The sequence below is a fragment of the Nerophis lumbriciformis genome, linkage group LG03 (assembly GCF_033978685.3).
Source record: "Nerophis lumbriciformis linkage group LG03, RoL_Nlum_v2.1, whole genome shotgun sequence".
Lineage (NCBI taxonomy): Eukaryota > Metazoa > Chordata > Actinopteri > Syngnathiformes > Syngnathidae > Nerophis > Nerophis lumbriciformis.
In genome coordinates, this window is record NC_084550.2 from 5631095 (window position 1) to 5650587 (window position 19493).

At 39.7% G+C, this 19493-nt stretch overlaps 1 protein-coding gene across 2 annotated transcripts; it reads right to left on the minus strand.

The window, feature by feature from the left end:
- Positions 1-1612: 1612 nt before the first annotated feature.
- Positions 1613-12276, minus strand: LOC133575319 (uncharacterized). Of its 2 annotated transcripts, none has more exons than XM_061927972.2 (3): positions 12187-12276; positions 12030-12106; positions 1613-3189 (listed from the first exon to the last, which is right to left on the minus strand). In XM_061927972.2, the coding sequence occupies exon 3, from the start codon at positions 3173-3175 to the stop codon at positions 2039-2041; it is 1137 nt and encodes a 378-aa protein (XP_061783956.1). In that variant the 5' UTR covers positions 3176-3189; positions 12030-12106; positions 12187-12276; the 3' UTR covers positions 1613-2038. The 2 variants fall into 2 exon arrangements, with proteins under 2 accessions (XP_061783956.1, XP_061783963.1); XM_061927979.2 differs by having other exon boundaries at positions 1613-3207.
- Positions 12277-19493: the final 7217 nt, after the last annotated feature.

A 19493-nucleotide genomic window follows, 5' to 3' on the forward strand; every position in this document is an offset into this window, starting at 1 on the left:
GGCGTGGCATGGAGTTGATGAGTTTCTGGCACTGCTCAGGTGTTATGAGAGCCCAGGTTGCTCTGATAGTGGCCTTCAACTCTTCTGCGTTTTTGGGTCTGGCATTCTGCATCTTCCTTTTCACAATACCCCACAGATTTTCTATGGGGCTAAGGTCAGGAGAGTTGGCGGGCCAATTTAGAACAGAAATACCATGGTCCGTAAACCAGGCACGGGTAGATTTTGCGCTGTGTGCAGGCGCCAAGTCCTGTTGGAACTTGAAATCTCCATCTCCATAGAGCAGGTCAGCAGCAGGAAGCATGAAGTGCTCTAAAACTTGCTGGTAGACGGCTGCGTTGACCCTGGATCTCAGGAAACAGAGTGGACCGACACCAGCAGATGACATGGCACCCCAAACCATCACCCAACCATGCAAATTTTGCATTTCCTTTGGAAATCGAGGTCCCAGAGTCTGGAGGAAGACAGGAGAGGCACAGGATCCACGTTGCCTGAAGTCTAGTGTAAAGTTTCCACCATCAGTGATGGTTTGGGGTGCCATGTCATCTGCTGGTGTCGGTCCACTCTGTTTCCTGAGATCCAGGGTCAACGCAGCCGTCTACCAGCAAGTTTTAGAGCACTTCATGCTTCCTGCTGCTGACCTGCTCTATGGAGATGGAGATTTCAAGTTCCAACAGGACTTGGCGCCTGCACACAGCGCAAAATCTACCCGTGCCTGGTTTACGGACCATGGTATTTCTGTTCTAAATTGGCCCGCCAACTCCCCTGACCTTAGCCCCATAGAAAATCTGTGGGGTATTGTGAAAAGGAAGATGCAGAATGCCAGACCCAAAAACGCAGAAGAGTTGAAGGCCACTATCAGAGCAACCTGGGCTCTCATAACACCTGAGCAGTGCCAGAAACTCATCGACTCCATGCCACGCCGCATTAACGCAGTAATTGAGGCAAAAGGAGCTCCAACCAAGTATTGAGTATTGTACATGCTCATATTTTTCATTTTCATACTTTTCAGTTGGCCAACATTTCTAAAAATCCCTTTTTTGTATTAGCCTTAAGTAATATTCTAATTTTGTGACACACGGAATATTGGATTTTCATTTGTTGCCACTTCAAATCATCAACATTAAATGAAATAAACATTTGAATGCATCAGTCTGTGTGCAATGAATAAATATAATGTACAAGTTACACCTTTTGAATGCAATTACTGAAATAAATCAAGTTTTTCAAAATATTCTAATTTACTGGCTTTTACCTGTACATCCAGGATTTAAAAATCAACTTTAAGATGTCCTCTACAGCAGTGGTCCCGGTATCAGACCGATTGGTACCGGGCCGCACAAGAAATAAAAACAAAATTAAAAACCTTTTCTTTTTTCTAAAAATTAAATCAACATAAAAAACACAAAATTAGTGCACCAACCCAAAAAACTCCCTGCCCCATTTACACTCATTCACACAAAAGGGTTGTTTCTTTCTGTTATTAATATTCTGGTTCCTACATTACATATCAATATATATCAATACAGTCTGGAGGGATACAGTCTGTAAGCACACATGATTGTATTTTTTTATGACACAACCCCCCCCTACACACACACACCGGTCCGCGGGACAAATTTTCAAGCGTTGACCGGTCCGCAGTTACAAAAAGGTTGGGGACCACTGCTCTACAGGGCACCATTACGGATCTACCGGTAAATCTCTTTGTGAAGGACGATTTGATTCGCATCGCAATACATGGGATTCAAAAACGATTAATTGATAAAACAGACTGATTTGATGCAATTCGATATTGTGTATAAATGATTCAATTACGATTAAATTTAGTGTATGAACAATTAATTAAGATTCGATACCGTGTATGAATGATTTAATTCTATTGTTAACATTTGCTGATGGGACACATTCTTTATTACACCACAAAAGCACGACTTCATGTGCACAGGCTCCTCCTCATGTTAGAGAATACACATCATCGATCATCGCTTGCACTTTTAGGATTTGACAATCGTTCAGCGCAAACAGGACGGTAAAATATTTACTCGCTGTTGTGTGTCCGCATGTGCGCTGTCAGTGTTTTCTTATACGAATAGATTTTGCCACAAACTGAACAATCGAATACTTTTTCTCCTGTGTGCGCCGTCTCGTGCGCAATCAAAGTTACCTCTCTCACAAAACTTTTACCACATATCGAGCAACTGAAGCATTTTTCCCTCGTGTGCGTTCTCATGTGCGATAGCATGTTGGTCTTTTGAGAGAATCTTTTATCGCAAATGGAACAACTAAAAGGCTTTTCTCCCGTGTGTGTTCTAATGTGCGAGTTCAAAGTGGACCTCTGTGCAAATGTGTGCCTGCAAACCGAGCAGCTGAAAGGTTTTTCCCCCGTGTGCGTTCTCATGTGCGATATCAACGATTCGTTTCGAGTGAATTTTTCACAGCAAACCAAGCAACTGAAAGGTTTTTCTCCAACGTGTGCTCTCATGTGTGACATCAACGATACCTTTCGCGGGAATTTTTCGCCGCAAACCGAACAACTAAAAGGTTTTTCTCCAGTGTGTAACCTCATGTGTGTATTCAACGATACCTTCCGAGTGAAACTTTCGCCACAAACTGAGCAACTAAAAGGCTTTTCTCCCGTGTGTGTTCTCATGTGTGAAACCATATGGGACTTTCGAAAGAACCCTAAACCACAATCGGAACAACGGAAGCGTTTTTCTCTGTGTGTTCTCGTGTGTTTGGTGAACTTGTCCTCATGGGAAAAGCTTTCGCCACAAACTGAACAGAGCAAACATTCTTTACCTGTTTTCTTTTCAGGACATTCAGAGTGCTTGTTGTCCGTTTGAGTCCTAAGATCACCTTCACAGTCTGTATAGTTGCTCAAATGTTCTTGGGGATGGTCCCAGTCTTCCTCTTCAGCAGAATGTGACGACACGTCATCACTACATGACAGTGGAGCTGAGAGGTTGTCGGCTTGTGGTTCGCCCTCGTCGTCTTCCGTCTTCACAGAGACAACAGTCAGAACAGTTTCTTCCAGTCCTGGAAGAGGCTCTCTCCCCTGAGTGACCACAAGTTCCTCCTCTTCCTTCTTAAGCTGAGGGGGCTGTGGATCCTCCTGCCCCAAAGTGGAGCTCTCCCCATGCGACTGAGAAAGATGTTCTTCTTGATGACCAACCATTGCCTGCTAGAGGTCTGCAGGACACAAACAACCTGTATTCAACAGTCTAACAAATGTCATTATATTGAAGGTAAAATATTATTCATTACTATTCCAGTTATTTCCATTTCTATTTCCATTACTTTTTTTGTTGTTGTTCCCAGTGTCTGAAACATCCTGGGCGAAACGTTGGTATATTCACATACCTGCCAACTTTTGAAATCAGAAAAACCTAGTAGCCAGGGTCCAAGGGCCGCAGGCCCCGGTAGGTCCAGGACAAAGTCCTGGTGGGGGGTTCAGGGCTTCGCCCCCCGACGCAAAATGATTATTAGCATTCAGACAGGTTAAAATGTTGCTAAAACCATCACTTTTCTATCAGTCACAGTGACTTTTCAAAACAAAAATATTACAGCAAAAATCATAGGGGTTGATTGACATGTTTATTCTGTAAGCTAACTTCAATAGTTTGAAATTATTTTGACAGTTAATGCCAGTTATCCTGTCAACCTTTCACAAGACTTCAATTTGTTCATTGAAAGTATAAACAGTATAAACACTTTTTACAGTAAACAAATGGTAAAACAGTACTAAACAATTCCATAAAAAAAAAAATTGGTGTCATTATTAACTTTCTGTCCAAGCTTGTATAATCTACTGCCTTGTTCAATTGTAAAAAATATTCTGTGCCTAAAATTCACATTTCTATCTCAAGTATCATACTGTAAACATGGTAAGCTAACTTCATTAAAATTGATAGTCCTGTCAATAGCATGGAATTACAATTCAAATGTAGTTTTTTTGTAAGCCTTTCAAAAGAATTCAAAATATGAAAAATTAATGAAAATTAATTGAAGCCATCAGACACTTGAAAAGTGGCACATCACATCTCTAATGTAATCATTTGAACTTTTCAACAGAAATAGCACTGCAAAAATATTAAGGACATACTTCTGTATTTTGGTAGTTATGCTGTCAACATTTAACAAGATTTCTTCAACTTGGACTTGAAAGCATAAATAGTATAAACACTTTTAACAGTATAACAGTACTAAACAATTCCAATAGATAACATTGGTGTCATTACCTTTTTGTGGCTAAAATCCGAAAAACTTTGAAAGTTTTCCACTTGTATCGCTAGCAACGGCATTAGACTTGTGTTCTTTTGTCCCAACGTGGTCTTTTACATCGCTAATTCCTCCGTGTCCGATCGAAAAATCTTGTCTGCACAAGGTGCAATTCGCGTAGTTTTCACCCTTTTTGGAACGGATAATTATTCCCGGATAGGCTTTTGAATATTCTTCACGGAATGACTGCAAGTTTTCTTTTCGGTTTAAGACTCGTTTGCGATTTTTCTCCGGCTGATTCCATGATCGTTCGCTCGTTTGGAAAATAGCCTCGCGCATTTAAAAATTTTTTTTTTTTTTAATTAATGAAAACCCGTATTTTTTATCACTGCAACCGTAACCCGTAATAGGTTGATGAAAACCGTACTAATTACGGGAAAACCGGAGTAGTTGGCAGGTATGCATAGCCATAGCACACATAAACGTGTGTAAAGAGGGGAAACATCAAAAGACATTAAAGGGGAACATTATCACCAGACCTATGTAAGCGTCAATATATACCTTGATGTTGCAGAAAAAAGACCATATATTTTTTTAACCGATTTCCGAACTCTAAATGGGTGAATTTTGGCGAATTAAACGCCTTTCTAATATTCGCTCTCGGAGCGATGACGTCACAACGTGACGTCACATCAGGAAGCAATACGCCATTTTCTCAAACACATTACAAACACCGAGTCAAATCAGCTCTGTTATTTTCCGTTTTTTTCCGTACCTTGGAGACATCATGCCTCGTCGGTGTGTTGTCGGAGGGTGTAACAACACGAACAGGGACGGATTCAAGTTGCACCAGTGGCCCAAAGATGCGAAAGGGGCAAGAAATTGGACGTTTGTTCCGCACACTTTACCGACGAAAGCTATGCTACGACAGAGATGGCAAGAATGTGTGGATATCCTGCGACACTCAAAGCAGATGCATTTCCAACCATAAAGTCAAAGAAATCTGCCGCCAGACCCCCATTGAATCTGCCGGAGTGTGTGAGCAATTCAGGGACAAAGGACCTCGGTAGCACGGCAAGCAATGGCGGCAGTTTGTTCCCGCAGACGAGCGAGCTAAACCCCCTGGATGTCTTGGCTCACACCGTCCCTTATGCCACCGAAGATGATCAAGAGAAGAATATGGACCCTAGCTTCCCTGGCCTGCTGACATCAACTCCAAAACTGGACAGATCAGCTTTCAGGAAAAGAGCGCTGATGAGGGTATGTCTACAGAATATATTAATTGATGAAAATTGGGCTGTCTGCACTCTCAAAGTGCATGTTGTTGCCAAATGTATTTCATATGCTGTAAACCTAGTTCATAGTTGTTAGTTTCCTTTAATGCCAAACAAACACATACCAATCGTTGGTTAGAAGGCGATCGCCGAATTCGTCCTCGCTTTCTCCCGTGTCGCTGGCTGTCGTGTCGTTTTCGTCGGTTTCGCTTGCATACGGTTCAAACCGATATGGCTCAATAGCTTCAGTTTCTTCTTCAATTTCGTTTTCGCTACCCGCCTCCACACTACAACCACCCGTTTCAATACATTCGTAATCTGTTGAATCGCTTAAGCCGCTGAAATCCGAGTCTGAATCCGAGCTAATGTCGCTATAGCTTGCTGTTCTTTCCGCCATGTTTGTTTGTGTTGGCATCACTATGTGACGTCACAGGAAAATGGACGGGTGGTTAAAATCAGGCACTTTGAAGCTTTTTTAGGGATATTGCGTGATGGGTAAAATTTAGAAAAAAACTTCGAAAAATATAATAAGCGACTGGGAACTGATTTTTAATGGTTTTAACCCTTCTGAAATTGTGATAATGTTCCCCTTTAAGAGTGAAACTCATGTGAATAATCACTGAATGGAGAACTGGGGGTGGGATTAAATAAATTATCTTCCCACTCCCTTTCAAGCAAAACTGGACAATCATGCATTACATACTATACATTACCTTTTGCACTATATACATTTATATTATTATGTGCTGTCAACTTTGTACTTTTTTATGTCATTGCCTGAAATAAATAAATAAATAAATGAAAAAAAATGAATGAATGAAAGCTTCAGAATTAAAGCACATTCACAACTTGAATTGCCAACTTTTAGTTTTGTCATTATGTGCTGTCAAATGTTTAATATATGACTATTTATATCGACAATTAGATTTGTTTCTGTTCATCGGTTTCCCACCTTTTTCTGTAAAGGGCGCGGGAAGTTGGCAGACCTGTCAGTGATCCTTTTCTGTCTCCTTGTAATGTTTGTCTGAAAATCTCAATTTCCCCTTCGGGCATTAATAAAGTATTTCTGATTCCGAAACGTTTCAGATTGGCCATAAAAATGCCCCCACATTAAAGAGCGTTTATAAAACACCATTAATATTCACCACAGGTTTTTTTTAAAGAACACATATTTTCTATTGTTCTAATAGTGTTAAAACTAAAAGGCTACGGAACATATAAAGGTACATAAAAGACTTTGGATAGTACCGAGCACTTTTAATCTATGAAAAAGTGTTACGTAGGGGACTGACAAACACGCTGTTCACGTTTTTTTGCCATTTCCATATGTATTTTTATTTCATTCACTCAATGTGGAATAAAATAAATAATAAACATTAAAATAAATAAGGAATGAAAAGGAGCAGAAAGAAGTATAAACGTGCATCTTCTGTCCCCTATTCACACAAATACAACATAACTACACTGCAAAATATGAAATCTAAGTAGGATGAAATATCTCAAATAAGGGTGATATTTGCTTATTTTCTGTCTGATAAAATAATTATTCTCCCTAAGCAGATTTTATGTTAGAGTGTTTTACTTGTTTTAAGTGTCCTAAATGATCTCAGTAAGATATTACAGCTTGTTGCTGAGATTTGATGACCTATATTGAGTAAAACATGCTTGAAACTAGAATATTAACTGGTGCAAAGCTGTGTCATCAACACTAACATGTATAAAACAACTTTATTAAAGTAATAATGTCTTACTTCAAGCATGGAAAAAAAAATCATGATGTATGCATATCATTATGCCAAGATAATGGAACTAGCATTTAGAATATTTTTCAACATATTGAGCAAAAAGGTGTCTTTTTTTTTTCCTACCAAGAAAAGTGCACTTGTTATTAGTGAGAATATACTTATTTTAAGATATTTTTTGGGTTCATTTAGGTTAGCTAATTTTACTCGTTTTGGAAAGTTTTGACAAGCCGAATTTTCTTGTTCTATTGGCAGATAATTTTGCTTAGTTCAAATAAAATAACCCTCATTTTTGTATTTTTTTCCCTTGTTTTTGAACACTGACTTTTTGCAGTGTATTTATTTACTACCTACAAGAAAAGTGCACTTGTTATTAGTGAGAATATACTTATTTTAAGATATTTTTTGGGTTAATTTAGGTTAGCTAATTTTACTCGTTTTGGAAAGTCTTGACAAGCCGAATTTTCTTGTTCTATTGGCAGATAATTTTGCTTAGTTCAAATAAAATACCCCTCATTTTTGTATTTTTTTTTTCTTGTTTTTGAACACTGACTTTTTGGAGTGTATTTGTTTACTACCTACAAGAAAAGTGCACTTGTTATTAGTGAGAATATACTTATTTTAAGATATTTTTCGGGTTCATTTAGGTTAGCTAATTTTCCTATTTTTGGAAAGTCTTTACAAGCCGAATTTTCTTGTTCTATTGGCAGATAATTTTGCTTAGTTCAAATAAAATACCCCTCATTTTTGTATTTTTTTTTCTTGTTTTTGAACACTGACTTTTTGCAGTGTATTTATTTACAATTGTCGGAGGCAGATATTTACATATATCCGTATTTAAGTGTTACTTCTTTAATTTCATAATCATATTACAAAACAGCTAGTGTTTTTCTTCCAATTGTGGTCTTTTGGTTGTCTGCAAATACTGTGTGCTAACCTTGAGTGTGGAATGTAATAAAGAGAGATACTCCTTCTTCTTATCTATTCTTATGTCCAGGTGCGGAGGACAATGGGATGTGTTTTGGGCTGAAAAGACAAGACAGCGAGGGAGGGAGGGAGAGAGACTTTATAGGATAGCGGGTTTTCCATTTCGGGGGGGAGACCATCTTAGCTGCGCGATTGAATGTTCTATGCTGGACTGGTCTCAGTATATTTACAAAGCTTTGCAAATATATTACAAAATACCTATTCTGTCTCTGGTGGTTCTTCTACTCAGCTTTAAGTGTCGTAAAGAGTTTGGGAGCGACCAAGGGAGGAAGAACTGGTCCAAACGCAACACTACCTACAAGAAAACTGCACTTGTTATTAGTGAGAATATACTTATTTTAAGATATTTTTTGGGTTCATTTAGGTTAGCTAATTTTACTCGTTTTGGAAAGTCTTGACAAGCCGAATTTTCTTGTTCTATTGGCAGATAATTTTGCTTAGTTCAAATAAAATACCTCTCATTTTTGTATTTTTTTCCCCTTGTTTTTGAACACTGACTTTTTGCAGTGTATTTATTTACTACCTACAAGAAAACAGCACTTGTTATTAGTGACAATATACTTATTTTAAGATATTTTTTGGGTTCATTTAGGTTAGCTAATTTTACTCGTTTTGGAAAGTCTTGACAAGCCGAATTTTCTTGTTCTATTGGCAGATAATTTTGCTTAGTTCAAATAAAATACCCCTCATTTTTGTGTTTTTTTTTCTTGTTTTTGAACACTGACTTTTTGCAGTGTATTTATTTACTACCTACAAGAAAAGTGCACTTGTTATTAGTGAGAATATACTTATTTTAAGATATTTTTTGGGTTAATTTAGGTTAGCTAATTTTACTCGTTTTGGAAAGTCTTGACAAGCCGAATTTTCTTGTTCTATTGGCAGATAATTTTGCTTAGTTCAAATAAAATACCCCTCATTTTTGTATTTTTTTTTCTTGTTTTTGAACACTGACTTTTTGGAGTGTATTTGTTTACTACCTACAAGAAAAGTGCACTTGTTATTAGTGAGAATATACTTATTTTAAGATATTTTTCGGGTTCATTTAGGTTAGCTAATTTTCCTGTTTTTGGAAAGTCTTGACAAGCCGAATTTTCTTGTTCTATTGGCAGATAATTTTGCTTAGTTCAAATAAAATACCCCTCATTTTTGTATTTTTTTTTCTTGTTTTTGAACACTGACTTTTTGCAGTGTATTTATTTACTACCTACAAGAAAAGTGCACTTGTTATTAGTGAGAATATACTTATTTTAAGATATTTTTCAGGTTAATTGAGGTTCGCTAATTTTACTCGTTTTGGAAAGTCTTGACAAGCCGAATTTTCTTGTTCTATTGGCAGATAATTTTGCTTAGTTCAAATAAAATACCACTCATTTTTGTATTTTTTTTCTTGTTTTTGAACACTGACTTTTTGCAGTGTATTTATTTACTACCTACAAGAAAAGTGCACTTGTTATTAGTGAGAATATACTTATTTTAAGATATTTTTGGGTTCATTTAGGTTAGCTAATTTTACTCGTTTTGGAAAGTCTTGACAAGCCGAATTTTCTTGTTCTATTGGCAGATAATTTTGCTTAGTTCAAATAAAATACCCCTCATTTTTGTATTTTTTTTTTCTTGTTTTTGAACACTGACTTTTTGGAGTGTATTTGTTTACTACCTACAAGAAAAGTGCACTTGTTATTAGTGAGAATATACTTATTTTAAGATATTTTTCGGGTTCATTTAGGTTAGCTAATTTTACTCGTTTTGGAAAGTCTTGACAAGCCGAATTTTCTTGTTCTATTGGCAGATAATTTTGCTTAGTTCAAATAAAATACCCCTCATTTTTGTATTTTTTTTTCTTGTTTTTGAACACTGACTTTTTGCAGTGTATTTATTTACAATTGTCGGAGGCAGATATTTACATATATCCGTATTTAAGTGTTACTTCTTTAATTTCATAACCATATTACAAAACAGCTAGTGTTTTTCTTCCAATTGTGGTCTTTTGGTTGTTTGCAAATACTGTGTGCTAACCTTGAGTGTGGAATGTAAGAAAGAGAGATACTCCTTCTTCTTATCTATTCTTATGTCCAGGTGCGGAGGACAATGGGCATGTGTTTTGGGCTGAAAAGACAAGACAGCGAGGGAGGGAGGGAGAGAGACTTTATAGGATAGCGGGTTTTCCATTTCGGGGGGGGAGACCATCTTAGCTGCGCGATTGAATGTTCTATGCTGGACTGGTCTCAGTATATTTACAAAGCTTTGCAAACATATTACAAAATACCTATTCTGTCTCTGGTGGTTCTTCTACTCAGCTTTAAGTGTCGTAAAGAGCTTGGGAGCGACCAAGGGAGGAAGAACTGGTCCAAACGCAACACTACCTACAAGAAAAGTGCACTTGTTATTAGTGAGAATATACTTATTTTAAGATATTTTTTGGGTTCATTTAGGTTAGCTAATTTTACTCGTCTTGGAAAGTCTTGACAAGCCGAATTTTCTTGTTCTATTGGCAGATAATTTTGCTTAGTTCAAATAAAAAAACCCTCATTTTTGTATTTTTTTTTCTTGTTTTTGAACACTGACTTTTTGCAGTGTATTTATTTACAATTGTCGGAGGCAGATATTTACATATATCCGTATTTAAGTGTTACTTCTTTAATTTCATAATCATATTACAAAACAGCTAGTGTTTTTCTTCCAATTGTGGTCTTTTGGTTGTCTGCAAATACTGTGTGCTAACCTTGAGTGTGGAATGTAAGAAAGAGAGATACTCCTTCTTCTTATCTATTCTTATGTCCAGGTGCGGAGGACAATGGGCATGTGTTTTGGGCTGAAAAGACAAGACAGCGAGGGAGGGAGGGAGGGAGGGAGGGAGGGAGAGAGACTTTATAGGATAGCGGGTTTTCCATTTCGGGGGGGAGACCATCTTAGCTGCGCGATTGAATGTTCTATGCTGGACAGGTCTCAGTATATTTACAAAGCTTTGCAAATATATTACAAAATACCTATTCTGTTTCTGGTGGTTCTTCTACTCAGCTTTAAGTGTCGTAAAGAGCTTGGGAGCGACCAAGGGAGGAAGAACTAGTCCAAACGCAACACTACCTACAAGAAAAGTGCACTTGTTATTAGTGAGAATATACTTATTTTAAGATATTTTTTGGGTTCATTTAGGTTAGCTAATTTTACTCGTTTTGGAAAGTCTTGACAAGCCGAATTTTCTTGTTCTATTGGCAGATAATTTTGCTTGGTTCAAATAAAATACCCCTCATTTTTGTTTTCTTGTTTTTGAACACTGACTTTTTGCAGTGTATTTATTTACTACCTACAAAAAACTCACATTTCAAAATTTACCGTGAAGGGCTGACAACAAATAAAAAGATATTCCTGAAGTTGAAATAGTTTTACGGAGCGTTTAATATATAATAATACAATATATGACAGAAGTGCATTCATTCATTCATTCAGCAGCAGCAGCAGGTTACGTTATATAAAAAAAGGAAAGGGAATCTCCGTTAATGACGAATATTTTCCCGGCTTAAATTACTAAAAAATCTCATTAATAATCAATCAAAGGTTAATAGAAGCCTAAAAAAAAATCAAAACTGACCTAAATGAGAGAAAATAGGCGTAAAAGAGATGGTGTTTTAACTGTGTGCGTAGCTTTTACATGCCCCCCTCGCAACAACATGGCCGGAAACATGAATTATATTCGTTAACGATATTATTAGGCAGGTTTTGAGAACATAAAAACACAAAATACCCTACAAATGAATATTGACCGAAATCACGGACTTAAAAGAGTAGAAAGCTTAACAAAACGTCTCACCAGCTTCACAAGCCAACCGTTTTCTCCACGTTTTGTTTCCGGTGTGCATCGCTATAAAGTCCTCCTTGCAACAAACACTGAAATGAGAGACGTCGAGACACAATGTAAAAAAAACAACAACTAAATCATATTTACAGTTTACACATCTATTACTCACAAATTTCGCCCCAAAGACGAACAAAACAGATCTAGACGTATAATTAGTTGTCACTTAGAACTGGGTTACATATCTTCGCCGGATATTTTCTTCATCTCCGTTCTTCATCAAATGCGCCTTTTCCGGTATCCTTTCAAAATACACTTCTGTCTTCTACAGGAAGTGCAAATATATTTAACATTTAAATATTAATGTAAAAATAATATTTACAGTTTACACATCTATTACTCACAAATTTAGCCCCAAAGATGAACAAAACATTTCTAGACGTATAATTAGTTGTCACTTAGAACTGGGTTACATATCTTCGCCGGATATTTTCTTCATCTCCGTTCGTCATCAAATGCGCCTTTTCCGGTATCCTTTCAAAATACACTTCTGCCTTCTACAGGAAGTGCAAAAATAAAATCCCTAAAAAAAATAAAAATAAAAAATATAAATATATATATATATATATATATATATATATATATATATATATATATATATATATATATATATATATATATATATATATATATGTGTGTGTGTGTGTGTGTGTGTATATACAGTATATACAGTACAGGCCAAAAGTTTGGACACACCATCTCATTCAATGCGTTTTCTTTATTTTCATCACTATTTACATTGTAGATTGTCACTGAAAGCATCAAAACTATGAATGAACACATGTGGAGTTATGTACTTAACAAAAAAAAAGGTGAAATAACTGAAAACATGTTTTATATTCCAGTTTCTTCAAAATAGCCACCCTTTGCTCTGAATACTGTTTTGCACACTCTTGGCATTCTCTTGATGAGCTGCAAGAGGCAGTCACCTGAAATGGTTTTCACTTCACAGGTGTCACAGTGTTGATGCCTTCAGTTACAATCTACAATGGAAATAGTCAGAAAAATAAAGAAAACGCATTGAAATGAGAAGGTGTGTCCAAACTTTTGGCCTATATATATATATATATATATATATATATATATATATATATATATATATATATATATATATATATATATATATATATATATATCAGTGACGTGCAGTCATGGAAAGAAAAAAAATGTAAAAAGAAAAAAAAATAATTAAATTGTTATATGTATCCAGTGATTATACTATAAAGTTATTTTCCATTTAACTTCACCAGTCTTAGATTATTTCTATTCAAAATCGCTGAATTTTCACATTTGCCGTTCAAATACTGAGAAGAGACGGTGCGGTGAACAGCAGCCAGTTGAGGCACGTCACTCAGTGCCTCAACATGGATTGCGCAATGACTCGGCTAACTGCTGGCCTGCTGTGCAGTGAGACTGTATTGCTATATGAACTATATTATACATTTCCATAGTTTAGTTAGCTGAGGTGTATAATGTACAGTGTATTTTGTCAACAACTGTATGTGTGTAACGTATTTCTTGTGCTGAGCGATCATAAAACGGCTGCAAAAGACGCACTGTGTGAGGCTCGCCTCCTGCAACCCCGCCGTAGAATTGTTATATCAACTAAAGCCCACACTTAAACTTTCCACGTGCAAGATTGAATCTATTTAAAAAAATGATTTCATAAGAAGCCAAAAAGTGCAAAAACAATAATGTTGGTGTTGGAGGAGTTGTGAATGACTGCAGGGCCACAACATTAGATACACCTGCAGACTGCAGGTGTACCTAATTCACAACTCCTCCAACACAAACATTATAGTTTTTGCACTTTTTGGCTTCTTATTAATTAACTTTTGTAACCTATTTTCATGGGATTTCTTCTTTGTGATGTTAAGTTCCTGTTATGCGCTGTTATACAGTATATGCCTTGAGCTCTTATTTTGAAGGCGCTAAGAGCGGAAGTGATGTCACGTTGCGGAGGTTTTTGAAAGAAGGTAAATAAAGTGGTCCTCGTGTAAACTGGAGCCTCCGTGTTTGTTATTTTGTAGTTTCATACAGTATAGGCGACATTTATAAACCCTCGGTTACACTTTTTTAAATAGATTCAATCTTGCACGTGGAAAGTTTAAGTGAGGGCTTTAGTTGCGGCACATGGACTTAATTTCTAAGTACGGTAAAGGTAAGACCATAAAACGTTGTTTTTTTTAATTAAATGTGCTTTTTTGTGTGCTACAGTTTGTATGTGTAAAGTTAAAGTTAAGTTAAAGTACCAATGATTGTCACACACACACTAGGTGTAATGAAATTTGTCCTCTGCATTTGACCCATCCCCTTGATCACCCCCTGGGAGGTGAGGGGAGCAGTGGGCAGCAGCGGCACCGCGCCTGGGAATCATTTTTGGTGATTTAACCCCCAATTCCAAGCCTTGATGCTGAGTGCCAAGCAGGGAAGAATGCTGGTATGAGCTTTTAAACATAACCCGTTAACTGCTGCCAATCAAATGGTGAATAAGATACTCTTTAGGGTTCATATGTTTGTAAATCTGACTGTGATGAAGTCAGTGCCTCACCAGCCATCAACCTCACCGCACGTCACTGATATATATATATATATATATATATATATATATGGGGGCAGCACGGTGAAAGAGGGGTTAGTGCATCTGCCTCACAAGACGAAGGTCCTGAGTAGTCTTGGGTTCAATCCCGGGGTCGGGATCTTTCTGTGTGGAGTCTGCATGTTCTCCCCGTGACTGCGTGGGTTCCCTCCGGGTACTCCGGCTTCCTCCCACCTCCAAAGACATGCACCTGGGGATAGGTTGATTGGCAACACTAGATTGGCCCTAGTGTGTGAATGTGAGTGTGAATGTTGTCTGTCTATCTGTGTTGGCCCTGCGATGAGGTGGCGACTTGTCCAGGGTGTACCCCGCCTTCCGTCCGATTGTAGCTGAGATAGGCTCCAGCGCCCCCCCCGCGACCCCGAAGGGAATAAGCGGTAGAAAATGGATGGATACATATATATATATATATAGTAATGTAATGTAATTAGATAAAGCACCTAAATCGATGTGATAAATAAAACCCGACACTAACTTCAATTCAGAAATGTATACAGAAGGTTACAGTAGCTTTTTAGTAACAATTAGGAGACACCTCTGCTCAAGCCGATCAAACTTCCGGCCTTCACAATAATAGCGCTGTAGTCACATCCGGTCCAACTGCGCTCACAAAATAGAAAATGGCTTAAACAAATGTGCTTAAAATAGGTTAAATATCTTAACACTTCGAATCGGACAATTGTTGTGTAGAATTTATGTTGATCATGTTATCGTTCAAAATAAAACGGTATAAAAATGTACACCTTTCAACACGAGATATGTTGCGCATGCGCACGCACGACCACCATCTTGGAAACGTGACACATTGCACATTTGTACACATTAATACACACGACACACACACGCAAAATTGTACTATTGTTACTAAAGACCAAATAATTGAATACCAGAGTCAGTTGTATCATCATTTTTTAATATCTCGTCAATAATTTCAACTGGATGTCGCAAAAGAGGGAGCGTTCGATTGTTACACTGATTTGACTGAAGATGGCAGCATTCTTCGCATGGATGGCCCATAAAGATGTGATTACAAATGACTCAAATGTTGCCAATATATTGGCTATTTTCCCCAATTCCATGTAAAGTTATATCTTAATAGTATAAGCCGTCAAAAAGGTTGATGGGCCATTCCATTGCAAATAAAATAACATTTTAAGACATCAAATGTATGAGGCAAAGTGTCCTGCACCTTGATAGAATTATACTTTTAAAAATAATACCCGTTACCTAAATTATTATTTTTAATTTTATTTATTTATAACTCATTTTTGTTGAATCTCTGTAATTTAAACATGCTATATACACTATATTGCCAAAAGTATTTGGCCACCTGCTTTGACTCACATATGAAATTGAAGTGCCATCCCATTCCTAACCCATAGGGCTCTATATATACCTTTTGCAGCTATTACAGCTTCAACTCTTCTGGGAAGGCTGTCCACAAGGTTGCCGAGTGTGTTTATAGGAAATTTCCACCATTCTTGGTGAAGCCACACACTGATGTTGGTGGAGAAGGCCTGGCTCTCAAGTTCATCCCAAAGGTGTTCTATCGGGTTCAGGTCAGGACTCTGTGCAGGCCAGTCAAGTTCATCCACACCAGACTCTTGTCATCCATGTCTTTATGGACCTTGCTTTGTGCACTGGTGCACAGTCATGTTGGAAGAGGAAGGGGCCTGCTCCAAACTGTTCCCACAAGGTTGGGAGCATGGAATTGTCCAAAATGTTTTGGTATCCTGGAGCATTCAAAGTTCCTTTCGCTGGAACTAAGGACCTAGGCCGCCGTAGACCGGCCTTCACTTTCATTGCGCCTTGGGGTTTCGTGTCGAGCCCTTTGACTCGCGCGTGCGTTAGACTCCTTGGTCCGTGTTTCAAGACGGGTCGGGTGGGTAGCCGACATCGTCGCCGACCCCTGACGCCCGGTGTACGAGGGCTGGTCCCCGCCCGTGCGGCGCGACGCGGTTGGGGCGGTAGTCGCGCCGGGAGCAGAGGGGGCCCGTCCCTCCCCGCGGGGAGAGAGGGCGCAGCGATACTTTGTTCCATGGCCCCGGAGAACGGCGAGGTCCGGGCGGGGGACGCTGTAAAGCGCGCGGCGGGAAGCCCGGACGCGCCCAGAAGGACGCGCCGGACCCCGACTCGCGCACCATCTTCGTCCCGAGCCTTTCCAAGCCGACCTAGAGCCGGTCGCGACGCACCGCTTGGGGGAAATGCGCCCGACAGGGGCCAGCCGGCAAGGCAAGAGGGTCCCCGAGGGGATCCCCCACACGCCGAGTGGCCGTCCAGAACCCACCGGGTTGAATCCCCCGCGCGGACTGCGCGGACCCCACCCGTTTACCTCTCAACGGTTTCACGCCCTGTTGAACTCTCTCTTCAAAGTTCTTTTCAACTTTCCCTTGAGGTACTTGTCCTCTATCGGTCTCGTGCCGGTATTTAGCCTTAGATGGAGTTTACCACCCGCTTTGGGCTGCATTCCCAAGCAACCCGACTCCGAGAAGACCGAGCCCCGGCGCGCCGGAGGCCGACACCGGCCTGGCACCATCCACGGGCAAAGCCTCCATCAGAAGGACTTAGGCCCCCGCGCGGCACCAGGCAAAGCGGTCTTCTGTACGCCACATGTCCCTCGCCCGACCACCGGGCGGGGATTCGGCGCTGGGCTCTTCCCTCTTCGCTCGCCGCTACTGAGGGAATCCTTGTTAGTTTCTTTTCCTCCGCTTAGTGATATGCTTAAGTTCAGCGGGTCGCCTCGTCTGATCTGAGGTCGTATTTGAATGGGGGTCAGAGGGGTGGCTCCCCCCCGGGGGGGGGGGGGGGGGACTCACCCTCTGTCATCTCTCTTTCGCCGGGAAGCCCGCCGGGCCCCCGCGCGCACCGCCTCCTCCAAAGCACGCACCCGCCCGCCGCCCGTCGCACGCCTAACGCGGTCAGCCTGAGACGCGAGGTCCGCCGGCAGCCGGCCCAACTCCTGAAAAACAACCCCACACCATAATTCCTCCTCCACCAAATTTCACACTCGGCACAATGCAGTCCGAAATGTAGCGTTCTCCTGGCAACCTCCAAACCCAGACTGGTCCATCAGATTGTCAGATGGATAAGCGTGATTCATCACTCCGGAGAACGCGTCTCCACTGTTCTACACCAGGGCTTTACAGCACTGCATCCCACGCTTTGCATTGAACTTGGTGATGTATGGCTTAGATGCAGCTGCTCGGCCATTGAAACCCATTCCATGAAGCTCTCTGCGTACTGTACGTGGGCTAATTCGAAGGTCACATGAAGTTTGGAGCTCTGTAGCAACTGACTGTGGAGAAAGTCGGCGACCTCCTTGCACTTCAGCATCCGCTGACCCCTCTCTGTCAGTTTACGTGGCCTACCACTTCGTGGCTGGGTTGCTGTTGTTCCCAAACGCTTCCATTTTCTTATAATAACTTGCGGGGAAATATCACGACCGGATTTGTTGCACAGGTGGCATCCTATGACAGTTCCACGCTGGAAATCACTGAGAGCGGCCCATTCTTTCACAAATGTTTGTAGAAACAGTCTCCATGCCTAAGTGTTTGATTTTATACACCTGTGGCCGGGCCAAGTGATTAGGACACCTGATTCTCATCATTTGGATGGGTGGCCAAATACTTTTGGCAATATAGTGTATATATATATATATATATATATATATATATATATATATGTGTGTGTGTGTGTGTGTGTGTATGTATATATATATATATATATATATATATACAGTGGGGCAAAAAAGTATTTAGTCAGCCAGGAATCCAGGAATTCACATTGTAGGAATTTTAAATAATTTATTTGTAAATTATGGTGGAAAATAAGTATTTGGTCACTTCAAACAAGGAAGATCTCTGGCTCTCACAGACCTGTAACTTCTTCGTTAAGAAGCTCTTCTGTCTTCCACTCGTTACCTGTATTAATGGCACCTGTTTGAACTGGTTATCTGTATAAAAGACACCTGTCCACAGCCTCAAACAGTCAGACTCCAAACTCCACTATGGCCAAGATCAAAGAGCTGTCAAAGGACACCAGGAAAATAATTGTAGACCTGCACCAGACTGAAGTTTGCCAGAGAGCACATGGATGATACAGCAGAGGATTGGGAGAATGTCATGTGGTCAGATGAAACTAAAATAGAACTTTTTGGTATAAACTCAACTCGTCGTGTTTGGAGGAAGAAGAATACTGAGTTGCATCCCAAGAACACCATATCTACTGTGACGCATGGGGGTGGAAACATCATGCTTTGGGGCTGTTTTTCTGCTAAGGGGACAGGCCGACTGATCCGTGTTAAGGAAAGAATGAATGGGGCCATGTATCGTGAGATTTTGAGCCAAAACCTCCTTCCATCAGTGAGAGCTTTGATTGTCATGCTGGGTCTTCCAGCATGACAATGATCCCAAACACACCGCCCGGGCAACGAAGGAGTGGCTCCGTAAGAAGCATTTGAAAGTCCTGGAGTCTCCAGACCTCAACCCCATAGAAAATCTGTGGAGGGAGTTGAAAGTCCGTGTTGCTCGGCGACAGCCCCAAAACATCACTGCTCTCGAGAAGATCTACATGGAGGAATGGGCCAAAATACCAGCTACTGTGTGTGCAAACCTGGTAAAGACCTATAGTAATCGTTTGACCTCTGTTATTGCCAACAAAGGTTATATTACAAAGCATTGAGTTGAATTTTTGTTATTGACCAAATACTTATATTCCACCATAATTTACAAATAAATTCTTTAAAAATCCTACAATGTGAATTCCTGGATATTTTTTTTTCACATTCTGTCTCTCACAGTTGAAGTGTACCTATGATGAAC

What these genes read in the sequence shown, in the direction of transcription:
- LOC133575319 (XM_061927972.2), bottom strand. Translation starts at nt 3,175, where the DNA reads ATGGTTGGTCATCAAGAAGAACATCTTTCTCAGTCGCATGGGGAGAGC.